The sequence below is a fragment of the Staurois parvus genome, unplaced genomic scaffold (genome assembly GCF_062004578.1).
Source record: "Staurois parvus isolate SC_StPar_1 unplaced genomic scaffold, SC_StPar_1.0 ptg001774l, whole genome shotgun sequence".
NCBI classification, from domain to species: Eukaryota; Metazoa; Chordata; class Amphibia; order Anura; family Ranidae; genus Staurois; species Staurois parvus.
The window spans coordinates 385,001-411,711 of NW_028319570.1; the positions used below are offsets into that span (position 1 = coordinate 385,001).

Genomic DNA, 26,711 nt, shown 5'->3' on the forward strand with positions numbered 1-26,711 from the left:
TTCTTTTCATTCTTCTTCTCATTCTTCTTTTCATTCTTCTTCTTCTTCTTTTCATTCTTCTTCTTCTTTTCATTCTTCTTTTCATTCTTCTTCTTCTTCTCATTCTTCTTTTCATTCTTCTCATTCTTCTTTTCATTCTTCTTTTCATTCTTCTTCTTTTCATTCTTCTTCTTCTTCTTTTCATTCTTTTTTTCATTCTTCTTCTTCTTCTTTTCATTCTTCTTCTTCTTCTTCTTTTCATTCTTCTTTTCATTCTTCTTCTTCTTCTTTTCATTCTTCTTCTTCTTCCTTTCATTCTTCTTTTCATTCTTCTCATTCTTCTTTTCATTCTTCTTTTCATTCTTCTCCTTCTTCTTTTCATTCTTCTTCTTCTTCTTTTCATTCTTCTTTTCATTCTTCTTCTCATTCTTCTTTTCATTCTTCTTCTTCTTCTTTTCATTCTTCTTCTTCTTCTTTTCATTCTTCTTTTCATTCTTCTTTTCATTCTTCTTCTTCTTCTTTTCATTCTTCTTTTCATTCTTCTCATTCTTCTTTTCATTCTTCTTTTCATTCTTCTTCTCATTCTTCTTTTCATTCTTCTTCTTCTTCTTTTCATTCTTCTTCTTCTTCTTTTCATTCTTCTTTTCATTCTTCTTCTTCTTCTTTTCATTCTTCTTCTTTTCATTCTTCTTCTTCTTCTTTTCATTCTTCTTTTCATTCTTCTTCTTCTTCTTTTCATTCTTCTTCTTCTTCTTTTCATTCTTCTTTTCATTCTTCTCATTCTTCTTTTCATTCTTCTTTTCATTCTTCTTTTCATTCTTCTTCTTCTTCTTTTCATTCTTCTTCTTTTCATTCTTCTTCTTTTCATTCTTCTTTTCATTCTTCTTTTCATTCTTCTTTTCATTCTTCTTCTCATTCTTCTTTTCATTCTTCTTCTTCTTCTTTTCATTCTTCTTCTTCTTCTTTTCATTCTTCTTTTCATTCTTCTTCTTCTTCTTTTCATTCTTCTTCTTCTTCTTTTCATTCTTCTTCTTCTTCTTCTTCGTCGTGCCCCGTGACTGCCCAAATGAGTGAAGTGTGCGGTGATTCTAAGATCGACGGCACTCATCTGCATGTCATACTGACTGACAGTATTATTTCTCTTCCCCAGCAGACTCCAAGGGCATTTAAATTAAAGGTACAGTGTTCTGCACTAATATAAAGGCTCTCTGAAGCCTAGAAACACCCTTTTAATAAGTTAAATTCGCAGCGAATAAATTCGCATTGAATCGAATTTCTCCCGCAAATTCGGCGAATCAGCCGAATCAAATTTTTGAATAATTCGCTCATCTCTAATAATAAGTATTCATATTTTAATAAGCCTTTAGATAATAAACACATATATATATATACATATAGAAAATAGTAAAAAATAGATCTGTCTGTCTGTCTGTCTGTCTGTCTGTCTGTCTGTCTGTCTGTCTGTCTGTCTGTCTGTCTTATAGCAGATATAGTACATTTTACAGGGAGGTTCTTCTTTATTGGTTTGCGCTGCATTTGCAATGTTCTCTAAGCACTGGACCTCTGGAAGGTGTTACTCCCGTCATGACCCGGCCATCTCTTGCTATTTGGCACTGTGTTACATTAACTGGCAATTGCGCGGTCATGCAACACTGTACCCAAATGCCACTTATATCATTTTTTTCACACAAATAGAGCTTTCTTTTGCTGGTATTGGATCACCAATGGGTTTTTTTATTGTTTATTATATAAATGAAAAAAACATCAAATATGTTGAAAAAAAAATATTTTATTACTTTCTGTTATAAAACATATCCAATAAAACAATTTAAAAAAAATCAAATCTAGGCCAAATTGTGTTCTGCTACATGTAAAAAAAAAATCCCAATACGTGTATATCGATTGGTTTGCTGGAAAGTTTTAGTGTCTACAAACTCTGGGATATATTCTGGAATTTTTTGATCAGTGATCAGCAGGCAATCTGACAATAGATGATGCTCGATGGGAACTAACTAAATGACACGTCTCCAGTGACACCAATACAGTGATTGGTGATAATACTATACACTGTACTGATGACTAATGGGAAGGGGTTAACATTTAGGGCTAATCAAGGGGTTAACTGTGTGCCCACCAATGTTTACTGTGTGCTGATTTACTAAGCAAGGGAGAAAACAAATGGCATGCCTCTGCTTTCCTTAGAGAGCCCTGTGTTGTTAACCAACACAGGGCTCTCTTCTGTCATTTGCTGAGCCGGTCAGTGGGTCTCGGTCATAAATCATTGGCTGGGACCCACGAGCTGGATTACGTACATGATCTGGCGCAGTATACCTGCAGTAGGCGGTTAAGGATTGTGCATTCAATAATTTTCAATTGCTTTTGTTATTTATTATAGGTACTTATAGAGTGCCATCAATTTACGCAGCGCTTTACATATATAGTGTACATTCCCATCAGTCCCCGCCCCCGAGGAGTGTACAATCTAAGGTCCCTAACTCACATTCATACATACACATACTAGGGCCAATTTAGACAGGAGCCAATTCACCTACCAGCATGTCTTTGGAGTGTGGGAGGAAACCGGAGTACCCGGAGGAAACCCACACAGGCCCAGGGAGAGCATGCAAACTCCAGACAGTTGGTTCTGTGGTTGGGATTTGAACCAACGACCCGAGTACTGCCAGGCAGAAGTGCTAACCATTTAGCCGCTGTGCTGCCCGGTTATGAACTACTTGTTGATATGCAGGTCATCTACCTACAAATACACAATCATGGGAACATTGGAAGAAAACAATTATTCCTATACGTTATCAAAAATGGTCCAACTGCACCCATCGAGTGTTTCATATGGGGTGTAATTTCTGGATCTGTTGAGTTTTTTTGAGGTTTAGATCAGAGAGGTGAGTGGTGGTCGGTCAACCTATTGATTGGCCTGAGGAGTAATCATAAGAGGAATTGAATTCTTCTCCACCATCTTGTGAGGGGGGATTACGGCTGTGTAATGGGCGCTATATTACTGAGCCTTGATATATATATTTTTGGAATTTTTTCTCTTTGGTTCTCCAGCGTGTCCAGTAGACCTTCAAGGTCCCCCCATGGGCCGGGTGGGGCTCGACGCATGCCACCCAATCTTAGAATGCATTGACAACATGGGGCTTGTTAGAGGGAGCATTGCATACATCGTTGTTAGATAGATATTGGAGGACTTAAAGGTCCTGAGGAAGTGGGTCATTCTGTGAAACGGGTAGACCAACGTGTGGACCTTCATCAACTTTTCTCCTTTGAGCTCCATTCTTACTGACCTATTATATTCTTGCTTTATTGCATTTTATTCCTTGTTGAATATTTATGTCCTTCAGACATTTTTTCATATAAAAGTTTGTAATAATAAATTAATACATGTGTTCTAATGGTTTGTTGGAGGCCCATTTAAAATCCCATTTGCCTTGGTTTAAGAGAAAGTTTGTAGAATTGAATTTGGGTTTTAAGAGGGAAGGGTAATTTGTAGGGATGAGCTTGGGCACGGTAGAACTAGGATCTGAACCCACGTGCTCGAGCCCGTCAGGAAGTTGTCACCTGTACACAACCCTTGTATACGTGCAGCTCTGGGGTGGGGAATGCCCTACCACCGGTGATTGGGGACAGATTTCTTGCGGGTCAACATACATTTCTGCCAACTCACCATGGATCTTCAAGTAACAACCAAAAGCTTTAAATTCCAGCCTATCAGAGCCTAGCAGGACTGCCTCGACCACTTGCCGAACCAAGAGATCCAACATGGCTCTGAAATGTTGCACTTTTTGACTGTGATCACTCTGAATAAAAGCTTTTGGACGTTACTTGAAGATCCATGGCGTGTTGGCAAGTCGGTACATTGACCCTCAGTCTATATGAGGAACGTGTGCGATGGGTATATTGATCGTAGAGCCACCACCTGGGATCCTAGACCGAAACACCTAGTCGTTAGGCCAGATAGGCAACGTTGTCTTCAGGGTTCAACTTTTGAAGGGAAGTTCTCTCATTTTGAAGAGTCAATCTGGCCAAAACATCATCTTTTCAAACCCTCAGCAGATGGTTTCATTGGCATGGTGAGATATAACGGCTGTATCAACAGAAAATAAAAAAATAGAATTTCCCCATAATCAATGAAAATCCCAAAGTACAACTCCGTTACACAAAAGCCCCCACACCCATGTTTAAGGAAAGCTATGCAAAAAAACCAAAGTTTGCTACAAATAAGACAGCAGCTTACAATGGCTGCTGACCTTAAATCATCCACCAATTAAAATTTAAAAAAAAAAAAGGTAAAGAAAAAAATAATAAGAGTCCCCCAAAGAGTACAGCAAATAGTTTGCAAATAGAATTAAAGTCGAATTTCCTGAATGACCCTTACAGCAAAAAATGGTGGTTTACTGTAACTTAAAATAAAAGCTGTATCAACAGAAAATAAAAAATATAATTTCCCCATGTTTGAGGAAAGCCATGCAAAAAAACAAAGGTTGCTACGACTAAGACAGCAGCTTACAATGGCCGCTGATCTCAAATCATCTACCAATTAAAATTAAAAAAAGTAAAGAAAAAAAATAATAAAATTCCTCAAAAAGCACAGCAGCAAATAGTTTGCAAATAGAATTAAAGTAGAATTTCCTAACTGACCCTTACAGCAAAAAATGGTGGTTTTCTGTAACTTAAAAGCAGATGGTTTCATTGGCATGGTGAGATATAACGGCTATATCAACAGAAATTAAAAAAATATAATTTCCCCATAATAAATAAAAGTCCCAAAGTACAACTCCGTTAAACAAAAGCCCCCACACCCATGTTTAAGGAAAGCCATGCAAAAACCAAAGGTTGCTACATATAAGACAGCAGCTTACAATGGCAGCTGATCTCAAATCATCCACCATATAAAATTAAAAAAAAAAAGTAAAGAAAAAAAAAACAAATAATAAGAGTCCCCCAAAGAGTACAGCAAACAGTTTGATTGCACAAAAAGTTAGCAAAGAGAATTAAAATAGAATTTCCTGACTGACCCTTACAGCAAAAAATGGTGGTTTACTGTAACTTAAAATAAAAGCTGTATCAACAGAAAATAAAAAATATAATTTCCCCATAATAAATGAAAATCCCAAAGTACAACTCCGTTACATGAAAGCCCCCACACTCATGTTTGAGGAAAGCCATGCAAAAAACCAAAGGTTGCTACAACTAAGACAGCAGCTTACAGTGGCCGCTGATCTCAAATCATCTACCAATTAAAATTAAAAAAAAAAAAAAGTAAAGAAAAAAAAAAAAAATAAAATTCCCCAAAAGCACAGCAGCAAATAGTTTGCAAATAGAATTAAAGTAGAATTTCCTAACTGACCCTTACAGCAAAAAATGGTGGTTTTCTGTAACTTAAAATAACGCCTATATCAACAGAAATTAAAAAAATATAATTTCCCCATAATAATGAAAATCCCAAAGTAAAACTCCGTTACACAAAAGCCCCCACACCCATGTTTAAGGGAAGCCATGCAAAAAAAAAACAAAGGTTGCTACGCATAAGACAACATCTTACAATGGCTGCTGATCTTAACTCATCCAACAATTAAAATAAAAAAAAAAAAGTAAAGAAAAACAAATAATAAGAGTCCCCCAAAAAGTACAGCAAATAGTTTGCAAATAGAATTAAAGTAGAATTTCCTAACTGACCCTTACAGCAAAAAATGGTGGTTTTCTGTAACTTAAAAGCAGATGGTTTCATTGGCATGGTGAGATATAACGGCTATATCAACAGAAATTAAAAAAATATAATTTCCCCATAATAAATAAAAGTCCCAAAGTACAACTCCGTTACACAAAAGCCCCCACACTCATGTTTGAGGAAAGCCATGCAAAAAAAAACAAAGTTTGCTACAAATAAGACAGCAGCTTACAATGGCCGCTGATCTCAAATCATCCACCAATTAAAAATAATAATAATAATAAGAGTCCCCCAAAAAGTACAGCAAATAGTTTGATTGCACAAAAAGTTAGCAAGCAGAATTAAAGTACAATTTCCTAACTGACCCTTACAGCACAAAAAAATGGTTGTTTACTGTAACTTAAAATAACGGCTATATCAACATTAAATAAAAAAAAACAATTTCCAAATAATAAATAAAAATCCCAAAGTACAACTCCGTTACACAAAACCCCCCACACCCATGTTTGAGGAAAACCATGCAAAAAAACAAAGATTGCTACGAATAAGACAGCAGCTGATCTCAAATCATCCACCAATTAAAATTAAAAAAAAAAAAAGTAAAGAAAAAAAATAAGAGTCCCCCAAAAAGCACAGCAGCAAATAGTTTGCAAATAGAATTAAAGTAGAATTTCCTAACTGACCCTTACAGCAAAAAATGGCGGTTTACTGTAACTTAAAATAACGGCTGTATCAACAGAAAATAAAAAAATATTTTCCCCATAATAAATTAAAATCCCAAAGTACAACTCTGTTACACAAAAGCCCCCACACCCATGTTTGAGGAAAGCCATGCAAAAAAAACAAAGGTTGCTACGAATAAGACAGCAGCTGATCTCAAATCATCTACCAATTAAAATAAAAAAAAAAAAAAAGAAAGAAAAAAAATAATAAGAGTCCCCCAAAAAGTACAGCAAATAGTTTGCAAATAGAATTAAAGTAGAATTTCCTGACTGACCCTTACAGCAAAAAATGGTGGTTTACTGTAACTTAAAATAACGGCTATATCAACAGAAAATAAAAAAAAAATAATTTCCCCATAATAAATAAAAATCCCAAAGTACAACTCCGTTACACAAAAGCCCCCACACTCATGTTTAAGGGAAGCCATGCAAAAAAATGAAGGTTGCTACGCATAAGACAGCAGCTTACAATGGCCGCTGATCTTAACTCATCCAACAATTAAAATAAAAAAAGAAAAAAAAACATAATAAGAGTCCCCCAAAAAGTACAGCAAATAGTTTGATTGCACAAAATGTTAGCAAAGAGAATTAAAATAGAATTTCCTGACTGACCCTTACAGCAAAAACTGGTGGTTTACTGTAACTTAAAATAATGGCTGTATCTACAGAAAATAAAAAAAATAAAATTTCCCCATAATAAATGAAAAATCCAAAGTACAACTCCGTTACACAAAAGCCCCCACACCTATGTTTGAGGAAAGCCATGCAAAAAAAACAAAGGTTGCTACGCATAAGACAGCAGCTTACCATGGCTGCTGATCTCAAATCATCCACCAATTAAAAATAAAAATAAAAAATGAAAAAAATAATAATAATAAGAGTCCCCCAAAAAGTACAGCAAATAGTTTGATGGCACAAAAAGTTAGCAAACAATTAAAGTAGAATTTCCTGACTGACCCTTACAGCAAAAAATGGTGGTTTACTGTAACTTAAAATAACGACAGTATCAACAGAAAGTAAAAAAAATTAAATTTCCTCATAATAAATGAAAATCCCAAAGTACAACTCCGTTACACAAAAGCCCCCACACCCATGTTTGAGGAAAGCCATGCAAAAACCAAAGGTTGCAACGCATAAGACAGCAGCTTACAATGGCCGCTGATCTCAAACCATCCACCAATTAAAATTTAAAAAAAAAATGTAAATAAAAAAGTAATGAGACCCCCAAAAAGTACAGCAAATAGTTTGAATGCACAAAAAGTTAGCAAGCAGAATTAAAGTACAATTTCCTAACTGACCCTTACAGCACAAAAAAAAGCGGTTTACTGTAACTTAAAATAATGGCTGTATCAACAGAAAATAAAAAAATATTTTCCCCATAATAAATGAAAATCCCAAAGTACAACTCCGTTACACAAAAGCCCCCACACCCATGTTTAAGGAAAGCCATGCAAAAACCAAAGGTTGCAACGCATAAGACAGCAGCTTACAATGGCTACTGATCTTAACTCATCCAACAATTAAAATAAAAAAAAAGTAAAGAAAAAAAAAACATAATAAGAGTCCCCCAAAAAGTACAGCAAATAGTTTGATTGCACAAAAAGTTAGCAAACAGAATTAAAGTAGAATTTCCTGACTGACTCTTACAGCAAAAAATGGTGGTTTACTGTAACTTAAAATAATGGCTATATCAACAGAAAATAAAAAATATAATTTCCCCATAATAAATGAAAATCCCAAAGTACAACTCTGTTACACAAAAGCCCCCACACCCATGTTTGAGGAAAGCTATGCAAAAAAAACAAAGGTTGCTACTCATAAGACAGCAGCTTACAATGGCTGCTGATCTCAAATCATCCACCAATTAAAAATAAAAATAAAAAATAAAAAAAATAATAATAATAAGAGTCCCCCAAAAAGTACAGCAAATAGTTTGACTGCACAAAAAGTTAGCAAACAGAATTAAAGTAGAACTTCCTGACTGACCCTTACAGCACAAAAAAATGGTGGTTTACTGTAACTTAAAATAACGGCTATATCAACAGAAAATTAAAAAAAATAATTTCCCCGTAATAAATAAAAATCCCAAAGTACAACTCCGTTACACAAAAGCCCCCACACCTATGTTTAAAGAAAACCATTAAAAAAAAACAAAGTTTACTACGAATAAGACAGCAGCTTACAGTGGCCTCTGAAATCATCCACCAATTAAAATTAAAAATAATTGAAAAAAAAAAGTAAAAATGAAAAAAAAAAAATAAGAGTCCTCCAAAAAGTACAGCAAATAGTTTGGTTGCACAAAGAGTTAGCAAACAGAATTAAAATACAATTTCCTAACTGACTCTAAATGTGAAATGTGGCACATATTCTGTCATCTTATATCCAACCAGTAGATGGAGCTCTCATTCCTTTTTACATGTTGTCAGTTCTTACCTTCTATTCCAAAATGCCTGTTTTTTTTTTTTACGGAGCTCAAATGCTCAAGCTACAATTTACAGCCGCAAGAAATAAATAAGTCAGAGCAGCGCACAGGTCCAGGGAGGTATCAAATATCTATTTACAACAGTACAAACATACTTATAGATGAGCTGTTATTGAATTTTTTTTTTACTCTCTCTGCAGGAAAATGAGGGTTCTACTGTTCCTGGGTTTGAGTGTGGCTCTTCTTTACTCAGTGGTGTTTGCCGACCACCACATGGGTGAGGGGAAAAAACCTGGAAACAAAGACAATCATGAGAAGAAAGGTGACCCCCACCATCACCACCACCATGGCCACCACCATGGTCATCACCATGGCCACCACCATGGCCACCACCATGGCCACCACCATGACCACCACCATCATTGTAACAATGAAACACTGGCCTGCCACAAATTAGCAGCTAGCAATACCAAATTTGCATATGACCTCTACAGGCAGGTAGCGGCGGACCATCCATCAGAAAACATCGTCCTTTCCCCAATCAGTATATCTGTGGCACTGTCTTTTCTGTCCGTTGGTGCCAAGGAGAAAACCCATGACCAGATCATAGAAGGCATTGGCTTCAACACCTCTGAAATTCCAGAGAAAGAAATTCATGCTGGCTTCCACCATCTGCTGGATGTGCTCAACGATGACAACAGTGAGCTTCAAATCGACATTGGGAACGGCATTTTCTTAAGTGAGAAATGGAAGTTCCTCGATGAATTTCTCGACAAGGCCAAGAACCTCTACGATTCCGAAGCCTTCACTGTAGACTTTACTAATTCTGAAGAGGCCAAGAAACAAATCAACAGCTACGTTGAAAAGGAAACGAACGGCAAGATCGTGGATGTGCTGAACAGTGTAGCCAAGGACGCAGCCTTCGTTCTGGTCAACTTTATTTATTTCAGAGGTAAGTCATCGAGAGTAAGTTATAGGAGAACATTTAGAACCTTGCACTCCCAGCAAGCCCCTCCTCCTTGCTAAAATGCAGCAATATTAAAAAAAAAAACACCTGTGGATGAAAATGTTACATAATATATTCACCTTTCCCCAACTTCCATGGTACCTAGGGGTGATGCCAACCTACTGCCAATAAGATCTTGGGGAATGTTGAGGGCACCAAAACTCAAGAAAAGATACAGCAGCACATTGCAAGATCATCTTCTCCTGAGATTGAGCTATTCAATGATCCCTTGAATCTTGCCAGCAGCATGATGACGTCAACCTCTAGGCAGAAACTGGGGAAGAGGAAGGATATCATCTTACATTTTACCCCCACAGGGATTTTTATTAGGTTTCATTGGATGGTTTAGAGAGAGGGGGGTGGGCTGCCCTCAAAAAGTGGACCTTATGAATTTGGTGCAAGACCATCTTTTGGCATTGTAAGTGGCATCTGTCAGGGTGTAAACATCCAGGCTTCCATTTAGAAACTTACTGGGGTCAAGCAAAATTAAGGACGACACTAGATGGAAGCCTGGACCCTCCAACATGGCCCATTTCATACGGTAGAGAATATTCTTCTGGAGCCTTTTTTCTTCAAGTTTATGACCTAAAATTAACTCCTTTGCAAGAGTCCAGGCCCGATATTACAAAAAAATTGAGACAGAAGTTTATAACATTCTGTTCTTTGTGGAACTGATCTTGTCGGCGAATCCACAGTGCTTATCCCAAGGTAGGACCCACCTGTGCATCATTATTGGCCCATAAGCAGCTCAACCTTCAGGAGATAGGCCCTTATGCAGGCCATACATGGTTCGAATTCCGAATGATTTTTCATCCGAAAATCGGAAACGTTGTTCACTCGGTAATCCGATGGTGCCATCATTGATTTGGAAAATGGGCCGACAGAGTCATAAAGTTCCCATATAACAGGCAAAAATTCTGTTCCTTCCAGGTCACGGCTCGTGCGCATGTTCTTTTCAGAAAAACGAACGTATGATTTGACCATCATTGAGGCGAAAATCGGTCGTTTTTCACTAATTTTCCAACATGCCGATCACCGAAAAGGGGAGGAACCATGAAAATCAGCCGGTGCCATTGATCTCACTAACAGAGCGAAAATCGGCTGATTATTCTTAGGTCTGATTTTCGGACAAAAAATTGGTCGATTTTCAACCCATGTATGGCCGGCCTTAGGCCTCATTCACTGAGTAGCTGAGACCCGTCGTCTGTGAAGGGGCCATGTGATTACAGCTACTCATCCCAATTTGATAGGTGTATGGGTGAGCTGCCCTGAACCACAGTATACCCACAGTATACCCTCTTCTTCAGGGCTAGTAGCTCTGAGGAAGATTGGTTAGCCCTCGAAAAGCCCCACATGGAAGAAAAATATATCTGAAATATATTTTAAAAATATTCTTATCAAATATATTGACATATATTTAAAATGCCACAATTTTGGCCGTATTCAATATATTTCAATAAAAAAAAAAATATATATATATATATATATATATATATATATATATATATATATATGTATATATATATATAGATAGATATATATATATAGATATATATATACTGTGTGTATATATATATATATGTATGTATATATATACACACACAAAATATATGAAAGATATTTAAAAAAAATACATTTCAAATGTACTGTGTGTCTTTAAATGTACAAATCTACATTTTTGGAATGCATTTACAACTATTTGTAAAATTATATGTTAAAATTACTTTTTTAGATATTAAAAAAATCTGAAGAATGTATTTAAAAAAAAATATATTTTTAAAAATATATAATTTTTTAAATATATTCTTCAGATTTTTTAACATATATTTGTAAATGCATTCCAGAAATGTAGATTTGTATTTTTAAAGACGCACAGTATATTTGAAATGTGTATTTAATGGACAAAGGTACTGGGGAGCCAGAGATCAACCAGCAATTTGAGGGAGTGATGGGCTTCCTTATAAAGGCCGTCTGACACCAAACTGAGCTAATGCATGCGTAACTATGCGCCAGTCCGCATGTGTGTTCTGGCTCAAGTCCGTGCCGCAGTGCGCATGGATTTTCGCCACCGTGCATTTCTGCGGCCATGCAAGGTACTGGCAGGAATGCCAGGTCTCTGAGTACCTCTGCTGTGGACAGAGCCCTGACAGCCCCTGTGTAAATCTCTATAGTTAGTTGTCACCAGAGCACATGTTAGTTGATACCCTCACCTTTCCAATCAATTTCTGCCCCATTGGTAATGGACAACTAGTGATGATGAATGGAATGGAACAAGGAACACCATCACTCTTCCAAATGAGCTATAAACCTGTGTAACGCCCTCCAAGTTAGTTAGATAGGGTTTGGGTTAGATAGAGGCCTGGGATGAGTCAGCCTGGGAGTGAGGCAGGAGTTCACCTCAGGACAGGCTGGGAGGTTCTACAGTTCAGGGCTTCTGGAGCCCTCCCACCGTTCCAGACACTAAAGAACTTTCTGGAACAGGAGAGGAGGAGGGGAGGAGGCCTAGATATGCTTTCTTGAGGAACCATGGCCAATCACCTAGCAGGAGGTTGGGCATGGTGACTAGGGCAACCCTCAAATATGACATAGCCTGGGGAGAGGGGAAAGTTGGGTGGAAGATGGATTGAGAGGAGGCTGGAGTGTGGAGCCTGGGAGGTGGTCCCAGGGAGGGGAGCGTACCTACCGACAGGGTGCTGGACAGGAGGAACTCGACTGCTCAGTCACCTAAGTAGGACACCCTGAGCAGCAGGGAAGAAGCCAGCCCAGCAAAAGGTCTGAAGGCAGCTACCAACCCACCATGCTGGCAGGACAGTGTGAGTACTCCTGCAATCCCTAGGCCAGATAAGGAAAGGGGATAGTCAGGTGCAATGGCCAACTAGTCTTTATCCGGGACTGCTTAACTGCAAGATTTTGGGACCCCCTTGCTCAGGGATACCCCTCAGTACAGCTGGTAAAGAGGAGGGTCTGAGGAGGTACACCAAAACGGGACACTGCCATGTTTTTGCAAGTCCACATTTTTTGTACTTAGTTGCTGAGAGGTTCGCAGTCGGGTTCTGTAGTTCTTCGGCATCCCTTGTACCCCTAGATCCCATCCAATTTATTAACCCCTTAATAAAAACAACTGGAAACCAGCACAAGGACTTTTTAATGACGAGCACAAGTGTGGAAAGTGCGTGTTGCCTGGCCGTGCAAAGCTTAGGGGAACCCAGTCAAAATCCGGCGGCCCTTACGAGGGAAATGCTGCACCTGCCAAAGCCGTCTTTTCAGTGTCTGGTTTTCTGACACAAGTGCAGTTATAAGATAAGAAGAACTCATTTTTTTCCACATTATATATTTATTTTATCATTCATTCATTGGTAGGAAAATGGGAATATCCTTTTGAGGAGAAATTTACCGAAGAAGGAGATTTTCACGTGAGTAAGGATGAGACCGTGAAGGTGCCTTTCCTGTTTAAGACTGGCTTTTATAGCTGTGCGGTCTTAGATGATGCCACCGCCGTAGTCCTCCACTACAAAGGGAATGCCTCCGCCTTGTTCATCCTCCCCAACGAAGGCAAAATGGAAGAAGTGGAAGCTAACTGGAGGGATACAGTCAAGAAATTTAAAAAGTCCAATCACAGAGAGTAAGAGCACCTCTCCTTGGAACTGTTTATTACACGTTTTTCTCTCTATATATACTGTATATGTCATATGAAAAGAGAAGACTGAAGCAGACATTCTCAACCAGGGCAAGAGATCCATGGAATCCTAGGGTTCCTCCAGAAGTTGCTTGGGGTTCCTTGAGCCGTGCCTGATAGACCTCCCATCTGATGGTGCCTGTATACAGTGAAGGAAATGCGTATTTGATCCCCTGCTGATGCTGAATGTTCGCCCCTCACACAGAAATGATCGGTCTAACAATGGAATGTTCGGTGTAACACTGAGAGACAGAAGAGCAACAACAAATTCAGCAGAAATGCGTCTAACAGATGATGACTGATCTGCATGTTCATGAGGGAAAGAAGGATTTGATCCCCTTCACAAAACATGACTTAGTACTTGGTGGCCAATCCCTTGTTGGCCATCACAGAGGTCAGACGTTTCCTGGAGTTGGCCCCCAGGTTCGCACACATCTCAGGAGGGATTTTGGCCCACTCCTCTTGGCAGATCCTCTCCAAGTCATTAAGGTTTAGTGGCTGATGTTTGACAACTCGAACTTTCAGCTCCCCCCACAGATTTTCAATCTGATTAAGGCCTGGAGACTGGCTAGGCCACTCCAGGACCTTAATGTGCTTCTTCTTGAGCCGCTCCTTTGTTGCCTTGGCCGTGTGTTTTGGGTCATTGTCATGCTGGAACACCCATCCACCACCCATTTTCAATGCCCTGGCTGAGGGAAGAAGGTTCTCACCCAAGATTTGAGGGTACATTGCCCCGTCCATCGTCCCTTTGATGCGGTGCAGTTGTCCTGTCGCCTTAGCAGAAAAACACCCCTAAAGCAGAATGTTTCCACCACCATGTTTAACAGTTTGGATGGTGTTCTTGGGGCCATAGGCAGCATTCCTCCTCCTCCAAACACGGCGAGTTGAGTTGATGCCAAAGAGATCGATTTTGGTCTCATCTGACCATAACACTTTCAACCAGTCCTCCTCTTCATCACTTATTTCCCTCATGAACATGCAGATCAGTCATCATTTGTTAGACGCATTTCTGTTGATTTTTTTTGTTGCTATTCTGTCTCTCAGTGTTACAATACACTGAACATTCAATTTTTAGACCGATCATTTCTTTGTGAGGGGCGAACATTCAACATCAGTAAGGGATCAAATACGCATTTCCTTCACTGTATACAGGCACCATCAGATGGGAGGTCTATCAGGCACGGCTCAAAGAACCCCTAGCAACTTCTGGGCAAGAGATCCATGGAATCCTAGGGTTCCTCCAGAAGTTGCTAGGGGTTCCTTGAGCCGTGCCTGATAGACCTTCCATCTGGTGGTGCCTGTATAGTTCCAGGGCCAAGACCACTTAGCATAACCAGCTGCAGAACATCAATTTTTTTTAGCTGTCTGCATGGGTTTGTTCACAGTAGTTGGCAAGGGAGCGGTAAAACCAACTGGTCAAGTTGCAGCTTTACTGCTCTTAGACCACTCACCTGAACAATGACATGCAGCATGTTGCATGCAAGTCTATAGGGCGGCACCACAACCGCGTACAATGAACAGATTTGTGGCACAGTGGTGTGGCATTTACTATGCTGAAATCGGGAGGAGAGGAGGCGACATATTGCCTCCTCACTACCTGTCAAATGTGCTCTGAAAAGCAAAAAAGCAAACCACCATGGATAGCTTTTCAAAGGGGCAGCAAGGGCTGCCGCACAAGTGAATGAACCCTAATGGTGGCATTCTGTCCACCATTGTAAGGGGTGCATTCTTTCACTGGCCAATGACATAAGGGCTACTTTTCCCACTGACACCCAGTGAGGCACTTTCCCAATGACCCCTCCATTGAATTGGTTTTGGTAGGGGTTCTCCGATACCTGAATATTATTTCAAGGGTTCTAAAAGGTTGAGAAAGGCTGGACTGGAGGCTTCCTTCTTCCATTTAGTTTTACAGCTTCAGTGAGCATGCTCTTCTTCAGTCTTCATCCCCCTTATAGCTGTCCTTTTCAGAAGGGCACCTCCTGCTTCCTATCAGCGGCATCATTCAGCATGACACCCTCATGGTTCATGCCTTCTTACCTCATATAGCTGAGAAGTGCATCGATAGACCTTTACAAATACCAGAAGCCCTCAAAGAAAGTGTCCTCGTTGTCCCTCTGTAGCACTACCCCAAAGGAGCCGCTGATTTTAACTGGTTCTTCTCCAAACATTGCAGAAGCTACCAATCCCAGAGGCAAGAATCCATTCACTCTGGCTCCACCAAGCAGTCTAGGGCATATCTTTTAACATTGCATTTGCTTGTAGAATGTGTAACAGGTGAGGGATTGGAGTGGTAATGGATACTCCAGAACTCCAGGATACACTCAGAGACCAGAACAGAGATTCAGGACAGGACACAGTCTCAGAAATAGCTAGAGCTGGCACCCCAGGAGCACACAATCACTGAACCTTGAACTTGGGTCAGTACTCACAATATCCCATGGCAGCTGTACATCCCCCAGCATCCACCAGGCACTCCTAACTTATCCAGATGGAATCCTAAGCTCCAGATGAAATTAGGAATAGCTCCCCCAGCTCTGCCATGGCTGGAACCTCACTGACCATCAGTCAACTCTAGCAGGACTACCTCAGAGGAGCAGCAGCCCCTGAGGGTGGGAACTCCTCCAGTGGGACCAGACCACCCATGCCCTAGGCTTCAGACTATTTATGTCCCCTTCCACCCACCTACTGGGCACACCTCCCCAGGGATTAGCTGGAGCACCATAAAATTCAGGCTGCCCATTTGACTTTCCCAACCCTCTATGTTTTGGAAACCTCCAGATTGCAGGGGGAAACAACCAAACCAGCAGCCTGTGAAGCAAAAAAATAATCAATAGCTGCTCCAATGACAACAGAGAAAACAAAAACTACATTTTTCTAGCATCCTATACAAGGATAGCCACACCTCTGATTTGCATGTTCTCGATCCTCGATCTCCTGCTGAAAAATATGCAAAGAGCATGCTGAGTAGAGGGATTATGGGGATGCTCTGCTTCCCACAATACTCTTTTTCGGGATACTTGGTCATCCTACTCCACTCCTTAGGACCCTAGTCTGTTAATTGGTTCATCTACTACAGGGGTTCTGTAAACTTTATAAACAAAGGACCAGTTTACTGTCCTTCAGACTTTGGGAGGGGTTGGACTGTGGGTGTAAACAATACCCCATCATTGATATTAGGAGGAAATGTGCCCCATTGTTGGTGTCGTGGAGGAATAGTGCCCCATTACTGGTATTGGGAAGAAATGGTGTTCCATTGTTGGTATCAGGGAGGAATAGTACCCTATTGTTAGTATCAGGGGAAGGAATAGTGCTCCATTGTTGGCATCATGAAGGAATAGTGCTGCATTGTTAATATCAGGGGAAGGAACAGTGCCCCATTGTTGGGATCAGGGAGGAATAGTGCCCAATTGTTAGTATCAGGGGAAGGTATAGTGCTCCAATGTTAGTATCAGGGAGGAATAGTGCCCCATCATTGGTGTCAGTGGGAGGAATAGTGTCCCATCATTGGTGTTAGTAGGAGGAATAGTGCCCCGTCATTGGTGTTAGTAGGAGGAATAGTGTCCCATCATTGGTGTCAGTGGGAGGAATTGTGCCCCATCATTGGTATCAGTGGGAGGAATAGTGCCCCATCATTGGTGTTAGTAGGAGGAATAGTGCCCCATCATTGGTGTCAGTGGGAGGAATAGTGCCCCATCATTGGTGTTAGTAGGAGGAATAATGCCCCATAATTGGTGTCAGTGGGAGGAATAATGCCCCATCATTAGTATCAGTGGGAGGAATAGTGCCCCATCATTGGTGTCAGTGGGAGGAATAGTGCTCCATCACTGGTGTCAGTGGGAGGAACAGTGCCCCATCATTGGTGTCAGGGGGGGGGAATAGTGCCCCATCATTGGTATCAGTGGGAGGAATAGTGCCCCATCACTGGTGTCAGTGGGAGGAATAGTGCCCCATCATTGGTGTCAGTGGGAGGAATAGTGCCCCATAATTGGTGTCAGTTGGTGGAATAGTGCCCCATTGTTAGTGTCAGTGGCAGGAATAGTGTTTCATTGTTTTATTGGGGAGGAATAGTGCCCCATCATTGGTGTCAGTGGGAGGAATAATGCCCCATCATTAGTATCAGTGGGAGGAATAGTGCCCCATCATTGGTGTCAGTGGGAGGAATAGTGCTCCATCATTGGTGTCAGGGGGGGGAATAGTGCCCCATCATTGGTATCAGTGGGAGGAATAGTGCCCCATCATTGGTGTCAGTGGGAGGAATAGTGCCCCATCATTGGTGTCAGTAGGAGGAATAATGCCCCATAATTGGTGTCAGTGGGAGGAATAATGCCCCATCATTAGTATCAGTGGGAGGAATAGTGCCCCATCATTGGTGTCAGTGGGAGGAATAGTGCTCCATCACTGGTGTCAGTGGGAGGAACAGTGCCCCATCATTGGTGTCAGGGGGGGGGAATAGTGCCCCATCATTGGTATCAGTGGGAGGAATAGTGCCCCATCACTGGTGTCAGTGGGAGGAATAGTGCCCCATCATTGGTGTCAGTGGGAGGAATAGTGCCCCATAATTGGTGTCAGTTGGTGGAATAGTGCCCCATTGTTAGTGTCAGTGGCAGGAATAGTGTTTCATTGTTTTATTGGGGAGGAATAGTGCCCCATCATTGGTGTCAGTGGGAGGAATAATGCCCCATCATTAGTATCAGTGGGAGGAATAGTGCCCCATCATTGGTGTCAGTGGGAGGAATAGTGCTCCATCATTGGTGTCAGGGGGGGGAATAGTGCCCCATCATTGGTATCAGTGGGAGGAATAGTGCCCCATCATTGGTGTCAGTGGGAGGAATAGTGCCCCATCATTGGTGTCAGTGGGAGGAATAGTGCCCCATCATTGGTGTCAGGGGGGGAATAGTGCCCCATCATTGGTATCAGTGGGAGGAATAGTGCCCCATCATTGGTGTCAGTGGGAGGAATAGTGCCCCATCATTGGTGTCAGTGGGAGGAATAGTGCCCCATCATTGGTGTCAGTGGGAGGAATAGTGCCCCATCATTGGTGTCAGTGGGAGGAATAGTGCCCCATCATTGGTGTCAGTGGGAGGAATAGTGCCCCATCATTGGTGTCAGTGGAAGGAATAGTGCCCCGTCATTGGTGTCAGTGGGAGGAATAGTGCCCCATCATTGGTGTCAGTGGGAGGAACAGTGCACCATCATTGGTGTCAGTGGAAGGAATAGTGCCCCATCATTGGTGTCAGGGGGGGGAATAGTGCCCCATCATTGGTATCAGTGGGAGGAATAGTGCCCCATCAGTGGTGTCAGTGGGAGGAATAGTGCCCCATCATTGGTATCAGTGGGAGGAATAGTGCCCCATCACTGGTGTCAGTGGGAGGAATAGTGCCTCATCATTGGTATCAGTGGGAGGAATAGTGTCCCATCATTGGTGTCAGTGGGAGGAATAGTGCCCCATCATTAGTGTCAGTGGGAGGAATAGTGCCCCATCATTGGTGTCAGTGGGAGGAATAGTGCCCCATCATTGGTGTCAGTGGGAGGAATAGTGCTCCATTGTGAGTATCAGTGGGAGGAATAGTGCGCCATCACTGGTGTCAGTGGGACGAATAGTGTCCCATCATTGGTATCAGTGGGAGGAATAGTGCCCCATCATTGGTGTCAGTGGGAGGAATAGTGCCCCATCATTGGTGTCAGTGGGAGGAATAGTGCCCCATCATTGGTGTCAGTGAGAGGAATAGTGCCCCATCATTAGTGTCAGTGGGAGGAATAGTGCCCCATCATTGGTGTCAGTGGGAGGAATAGTGCATCATCACTGGTGTCAGTGGGAGGAATATTGCCCCATCATTGGTGTCAGTGGGAGGAATATTGCCCCATCATTAGTGTCAGTGGGAGGAATAGTGCCCCATCATTGATATCAGTGGGAGGAATAGTGCCCCATCACTGGTGTCAGTGGGAGGAATAGTGCCCCATCATTGGTATCAGTGGGAGGAATAGTGCCCCATCATTGGTGTCAGTGGGGGAAATAGTGCCCCATCATTGGTGTCAGTGGGAGGAATAGTGCCCCATCATTGGTGTCAGTGGGAGGAATAGTGCTCCATCATTGGTGTCAGTGGGAGGAATAGTGCCCCATCATTGGTGTCAGTGGGAGGAATAGTGCCCCATTGTGAGTATCAGGGGAAGGAATAGTGCCCCATCATTGGTGTCAGTGGGAGGAATAGTGTCTCACTGTTGGTATCAGATAAAGGAACGTTTCCCCATCGTTGGTCTCATTTGTAGGAATCATATATCAATGTTGGTGTCATTGGAGAAAGTGGGAGAAATAGTGCCCAACAGACCAGATAAAGACAAGCAAAGGCCCTCATCCGGCCCCCGGGGCCCAGTTTGGAGACCACTGATTTACTACCTACTAAGGGTTGATGATGACTCCACAACTGCGAGGTGCCGGGCTTTGGTCAGCCAGCAGAACAGACTAACATTGTCCATTCATATGTTTTCCTTTGCAGGTATTCCTGTGTCATCGAGTGATACATTGTTTTTATGCCATCACCTCCCTGTTTCTTCTCCCCTCCTCCAGTCTAGTGAATTTGAGCATCCCCAAGTTTTCTTTTTCCGGCTCCTTTGATCTAAAAGAAGTTCTTCCTAAGCTGGGAATAGCTGATGTGTTTACCAGCAAAGCGGATCTTTCTGGAGTCTCCGGGGCTCCCAACCTGAAAATTTCACAGGTGAATTGTTATTTTTTTTTTTTCTGGATATAAATTTGGGGGGAGGGGGAGCGAGATCGTCAAAAAGAAATGAGGTAAGAGCGATGGTCTACCTGGATTCTCAATTGTTCAGGTGTTTTCCGATGATTGCAAAAATTTGGGTTCCTATTCTGAGAATTTACAAAATGACCTTTTTATGTTAAATTTAATTTAGTGGCTTTCAGAATATATTTTTAGGGGGGTAGGGGTCATTGAAAAAAAAAAAAATCAGGAGATTTGCACCCCGTAATAAAAGATCAGCTGTAAGATTACACAAATGCATTGCTTGGTGTTTTCTATCAATTTACCTCCTTCATGACCACGCCATTTTTTGCTATTCAGCACTGCGCCACTTTAACTGGCAATGGCTCGGACCTACTGGCAGTCCAGTTCGGACCATCAGCCCACCATTCTGCTGTGTTGGATCCTCACTAAGCTGCAGTCATTGGTTGTTAGGATTGCCGGCATCATAGCAACCAATGACGTCACGTGTGTGCCCCGCCTCCTGCAGCGTGCTTCTCTTCCTAGCTCCTGCCCCCACCTGTCTCTAATGGACTCTATTGATCTATAGTGAGACTCTGATGTATGGGGGCACTCTGACGGGGACACCTGATGTAAGGGGCACTCTGACGGGGACACCTGATGTATGGGGGCACTCTGACGGGGACACCTGATGTAAGGGGGCACTCTGACGGGGACACCTGATGTAAGGGGGCACTCTGACGGGGACACCTGATGTAAGGGGGCACTCTGACGGGGACACCTGATGTAAGGGGCACTCTGACAGGGACACCTGATGTAAGGGGGCACTCTAACTGGGACACCTGATGTAAGGGGGCACTCTGACGGGGACACCTGATGTAAGGGGCACTCTGACGGGGACACGTGATGTAAGGGGCACTCTGACAGGGACACCTGATGTAAGGGGGCACTCTAACTGGGACACCTGATGTAAGGGGGCACTCTGACGGGGACACCTGATGTAAGGGGGCACTCTGACAGGGACACCTGATGTAAGGGGGCACTCTGACAGGGACACCTGATGTAAGGGGCACTCTGACGGGGACACCTGATGTAAGGGGCACTCTGACGGGGACACCTGATGTAAGGGGCACTCTGACGGGGACACCTGATGTAAGGGGCACTCTGACAGGGACACCTGATGTAAGGGGGCACTCTAACTGGGACACCTGATGTAAGGGGGCACTCTGACGGGGACACCTGATGTAAGGGGCACTCTGACGGGGACACCTGATGTAAGGGGGCACTCTGACAGGGACACCTGATGTAAGGGGCACTCTGACGGGGACACCTGATGTAAGGGGGCACTCTAACTGGGACACCTGATGTAAGGGGCACTCTGACGGGGACACCTGATGTAAGGGGCACTCTGACGGGGACACCTGATGTAAGGGGCACTCTGACGGGGACACCTGATGTAAGGGGCACTCTGACGGGGACACCTGATGTAAGGGGGCACTCTGACGGGGACACCTGTTGTAAGGGGCACTCTGACGGGGACACCTGATGTAAGGGGGCACTCTGACGGGGACACCTGATGTAAGGGGGCACTCTGACGGGGACACCTGATGTAAGGGGGCACTGTGGTTTTGGCAGCTGGTATATGGGAGCACTGTCATTGGGGAATCTGATATATGGGGGCACCCTGATTGGGACACCTGATGTAAGGGGCACCCTGATAGGGACACCTGATATGAGGTCACACTGATTTGGGACACCAGTTTCAAAGGGGTACTCTGATTGGGACACCTGATTTGATGAGGACACTTGATATGAGGGCGCACTGATGGGGACATCTGTTTTAAGGGTGTACTCTGATGGGGATCTTAATAAAAGGGAGTACTTTGATAGGGACACCTGATTTAAGGGGGTACTCTGATGGGGACACTTGATATAAGGGGGTACTTTGATGTGGACACTTGATATGAGGGCACACTGATGGTGAACCTCATGTATGGTGACACCTGATGTAATGGGGGCACTCTGATGGGGACACCTGATATGAGGGGACACTGATTGGGGAACCTCATGTATTGTGACAGTACTCTGATGGGGACACCTGATGTAATAGGGGCACTCAGATTGGGACACCTGATATAAAGGGGGTACTCTGATGGGAGCAACTGAACTAAGAGGTACTCTGATGGGGACACCTGATGTAAGGGGACACTCTGATTGGGACACTCTGATGGGGACACCTGATGTAAGGGGACACTCTGATGGGGACACCTGATGTAAGGTTGTTCTATTTTCTTTTACTTGAAAAGAAAGATTCGGACCTCGTCTGGAAGAAAATTTGAGCAACCGGACCTCCTTGAATTTTAATTCATTAACCCTGACCTACAGCATGCCTCCACTATGTGTTATGGAGAAGAGGAGAGGGGGAGAGTATTATGTAGTCCGGTGGGGAAAGCTCTACCAAGGCTGACAACACTTCTTCAGATTTCAGTACAAGGCTTGCTGTTGTCATCTCAAGCAGGAAGTTAGGAGCTCACTGGATGGGGAATCTCATGTATGGCGACACCTGATGTATGGGGGCACTCTAATGGGGACACCTGTTTTAAGAGGGTACTCTTATGGGGGCACCTGATATAAGGGTGTACTCTTATGGGGGCACCTGATATAAGGGTGTACTCTTATGGGGGCACCTGATATAAGGGGGTACTCTTATGGGGGCACCTGATATAAGGGGACAACCTGATGGGGACACCTGATATAAGGGGCACCCTGATGGGGACACCTGATATGAGGGCACACTGATGGGGGAACCTCATGTATGGTGACACCTGATGTATGGGGGGGCGCTCTGATGGGGACACCTATTTTAAGGGGGTACACTGATGGGAACACCTGCTATAAGGGGCACCCTGATGGGGACACCTGATATGAGAGCACACTGATTGGGGAACCTCATGTATGGTGACACCTGATGTAAATGGGAACTCTGGTGGGGACACCCATGTACTTGCAGCATTTTTTAAAGGGAGAACACATGGGGAGTTGCGCATATATTTCAGGGATGTCGTACATTTTTTTTTCCCTGGAAATATATTTTATAAACTTGATGTCAATTGGTTGTTTTTTTCCCCTCTGCAGGCTGTTCACAAAACTAAGATCACCGTAGATGAGAAGGGGACAGAGGCGGCCGGGACCACTGTACTGGAGGCCATCCCCATGAAACTTCCTATGCAGGTCACTATGAATCGTCCGTTCTTATTCAGTATTTATAACCACGAAACCAGAAGCGTCCTCTTCATGGGGAAAGTTGTAAACCCGGCAAAATAGTTCCCTGCGTGTGGCATTTCCGAAGCTTTAATAAAGATTATTCTTTTGGTTTAACACGTCTCGACTCCTTTATGTGCGGCATGTTGTGGGCGATCTTCAGAGGAACCCTTTTCCATCACAGCCGTGCGGATGGTTGGGTTCCCTGGCTCCTAGTGATAGCAACCATTCAGGCAATACCGCCCCATCTGACACACCAAGGCTGGAGGAAAAGATTCCCCCTCCCCCCCAAAAAGACAACGGGTAAACGAGATTGCTGAAAAAAAAAATGTCTATTGCACTTGCGAAGGTAAACTCGTCTCTCTAATAAAGGTAACCCCCTCCCCCAGTTATGTAGCACCCTCCTAGATAGGTTGATAGGAACATTGAGTTTTTGGCTTGGTGGTAGTTGGGTCTGTTCTGTTTGTAAAGTTGTGCACTTGGTGTTCTCCTAAGCTCAGTAGGGTTGTGATCTCTCACTCTTGCCAGTAGGTGTCACTGTCTATTGCACTTGGTGTTCTCCTAAGCTCAGTGGGGTTGTGATCTCTCACCCTTGCCAGTAGGTGTCACTGTCTATTGCACTTGCGAAAGGTAAACTCATCTCTCCAGTCAGGTAACCCCCTCCCCCTGGTTATGTAGCACCCTCCTCAGGGGCGGACTGACCATTTGGAAACTCGGGCACTGCCCGAGGGCCCGGGGTCAGTAGGGGGCCCCATGAGATGCCCCTGGTACCTTTTTCATAGGCTTTTTTGTTTGGGCAAGGACACAGGGGCCCCATGATCCCCTATTGCCCCATGAGCTGTCAGTTCGCCCCTGACCCTCCTAGATAGGTTGATAGGAAAATTGAGTTTTTGGCTTGGTAGTAGCTAGGTCTGTTTTATTTCTAAAGTTGTGCGCTTGGTATTCTCCTAAGCTCAGTTGGGTTGTGATCTCTCACCCTTGCCAGGAGGTGTCACTGGCTATTGCACTTGCGAAGGTAAAGTCTCTCCAATCAAAGGTAACCCCCTCCCCCTGGTTATGTAGCACCCTCCTAGATAGGTTGATAGGAACATTGAGTTTTTGGCTTGGTGGTAGTTGGGTCTGCTCTATTTGTAAAGTTGTGCACTTGGTATTCTCCTAAGCTCAGTGGGGTTGTGATCTCTCACCCTTGCCAGTAGGTGTCGCTGGCTATATTTTGTAACTTGCACTTATCGGAGTATTCCATGCCCCGTACCTCTCCCCAGTTACCCCTCCCCAGTTACAAGTGTTACCAGCATTACAACTAAATAAAGACATCCCCTAGACTGATAATTGGGTCAGTGTGCAGGAAGTTGCTATTTGTACCGACAGCCTCTGCAGAATCAGGAGAAGAACTTTGGTCCTCTGTGTGACTGTACTTTTATTACATTTTATTACCATCAGCCAGCAGCCCTTTTGGGGGGGGGGGGCGTGCCACTAAAATAATGACAACATTGTCATCTGATCCTCCAACACACATAACCACCACACCGGTAACCGTCATTGATAAAAAATGAAAAAAAAAAATGCATCTGATGACCCTATGATTGTGACGGGAGTGACTTTGGGTGGGGGGCCCATGGAACCCAGCTCACTTTGGAGGGGTGGGGAGACCCCTGTCTCAGCTCCCCATATCCCTCTTATGTGTAAGTCACCCTGTGCCTGTTAGGGGTACAGGGTGGTATGTCCTGATATTGTGTAGACATGTCTAGGAGATAGGTGGGGTGGGGGGGTTGTGGATTGTTTAATGTCATGTGGCTGCATCCCATTGTTCTATTGTTTGTCTGGCTTGGGAGCAAACTATTATGGGATGTATGTGTTTATGTGTATTAGCTTAGTGGGGGGTGGGGTGTCTCCAGCAGCCCTCCCTCCTGATGACACTGTCTGCTGGTGTGGAGTTTGAATACCTGTGTTTCTCTTGTTACTAAATGTAGATTGCCTCTCCCTGTGTCATTATGCAGGGAGGGGGGATTGTCCCCTGAGTGTATATATCTTGTATCTGTGTTCAAATAAAGTAGTCTACCTCCTGGTTTACTTCACATCTGGTGCCGTCTGGATCTTGGGGTAACAATAGCCAGAGTCACTGTTCTCGTGTTCCAGAGCCTGAAAAGCAGCGTCTTGATGGAGATACCCAGTCGTGGGTGTCTGGGGTTCGTTGCAATGATTCCCTGAGGCTGCCCAGGAACTTAACGAACTACATGCAGTTCTAAAGCTGGATGCACAGTACTTTCACTTTAATATTGCTATACATAGTCCTCAATCAGCAGTACAGAGGTAACAGGCTCATCCGGTGCAAACTGCCATGGCTTTATGACCACCCACTTAATAATAAGGTCCCCCAAAGCTGCCCTGACCTACTGCTGCATGGGCTCCACTAGACCTCTGAAGGGATCCTGTGGTATCTAGCACCTAGCGGTCAGTAGCAGATCCTTTAAATCTTGTAAGATGTGAGGTGGGGCTTCTGTGGATTGGACTTGTTTTTCCAACACATCCCGCAGAGGCTCGATTGGATTGAAATCTGGAGAATTTGGAGGCCAAATCATCGCCTCAAACTCGTTGTTGTGTTTTCTCAAACCTTTCTTGAATTCTTTAGACCAGGACACTGCTCCATAGTCCAGTTCTGACTCTCATGTGCCCATTGCAGGCACTTATGGTTGTGGACACGGGTCAGCATGGGCACCATGTCTGGTCTGTGACTACAAAGCCCCATACACAGCAAACTGTGATACCCTATGTGTTCTGACACCTTTCTATCAGAACCAGCATTCACTTTTCCAGCAGTTTGAACTCCAGTAGCTCTTCTATTGGATCGGTTTACATGGACCAGACTTCCCTCCCCACCTCCATGAATGAGCCTTCCATCCCCACCTCCATCAATGAACCATCCCTCTCCACCTCCACCAATAAGCCTTCCCCCCACCTCTATCAATGAGGCTTTCCTTCCCACCTTCATCAATGAGCCTTCCCTCCCACCTCCATCAATGATCTTTCCCCCCACCTCCATCAATGAACCATCCCTCCTCACCTCCACCAATGAGCCTTCTCTCCCCACTTCCATCAATGAGCCTTTCCCACCTCCTTCAATGAGCCTTCGCTCGCCACCTCCATCAATGAGCCTTCCCCCCACCTCCATCAAGGTGCCTTCCCTCCCCACCTCCATCAATGAGCATTCCCTCCCCACCTCCATCAATGAGCCTTCCCTCCCCACCT

General features: G+C 43.5%; 1 protein-coding gene across 1 annotated transcript in view; it reads left to right on the top strand.

The window, feature by feature from the left end:
• The window catches only part of LOC149434329 (alpha-1-antiproteinase-like), a 25,617-nt gene extending 2,035 nt beyond the window's left edge, over window positions 1-23,582 (top strand). The window contains exons 2-5 of the mRNA XM_089663814.1: window positions 9,010-9,761; window positions 13,176-13,437; window positions 20,057-20,204; window positions 23,340-23,582. Of these exons, the coding sequence (XP_089519940.1) occupies window positions 9,010-9,761; window positions 13,176-13,437; window positions 20,057-20,204; window positions 23,340-23,528 (1,351 nt within the window). The 3' untranslated portion in view covers window positions 23,529-23,582. The remainder of the gene's footprint in view (window positions 1-9,009; window positions 9,762-13,175; window positions 13,438-20,056; window positions 20,205-23,339) is intronic.
• The last annotated feature ends 3,129 nt before the right edge of the window (window positions 23,583-26,711 follow it).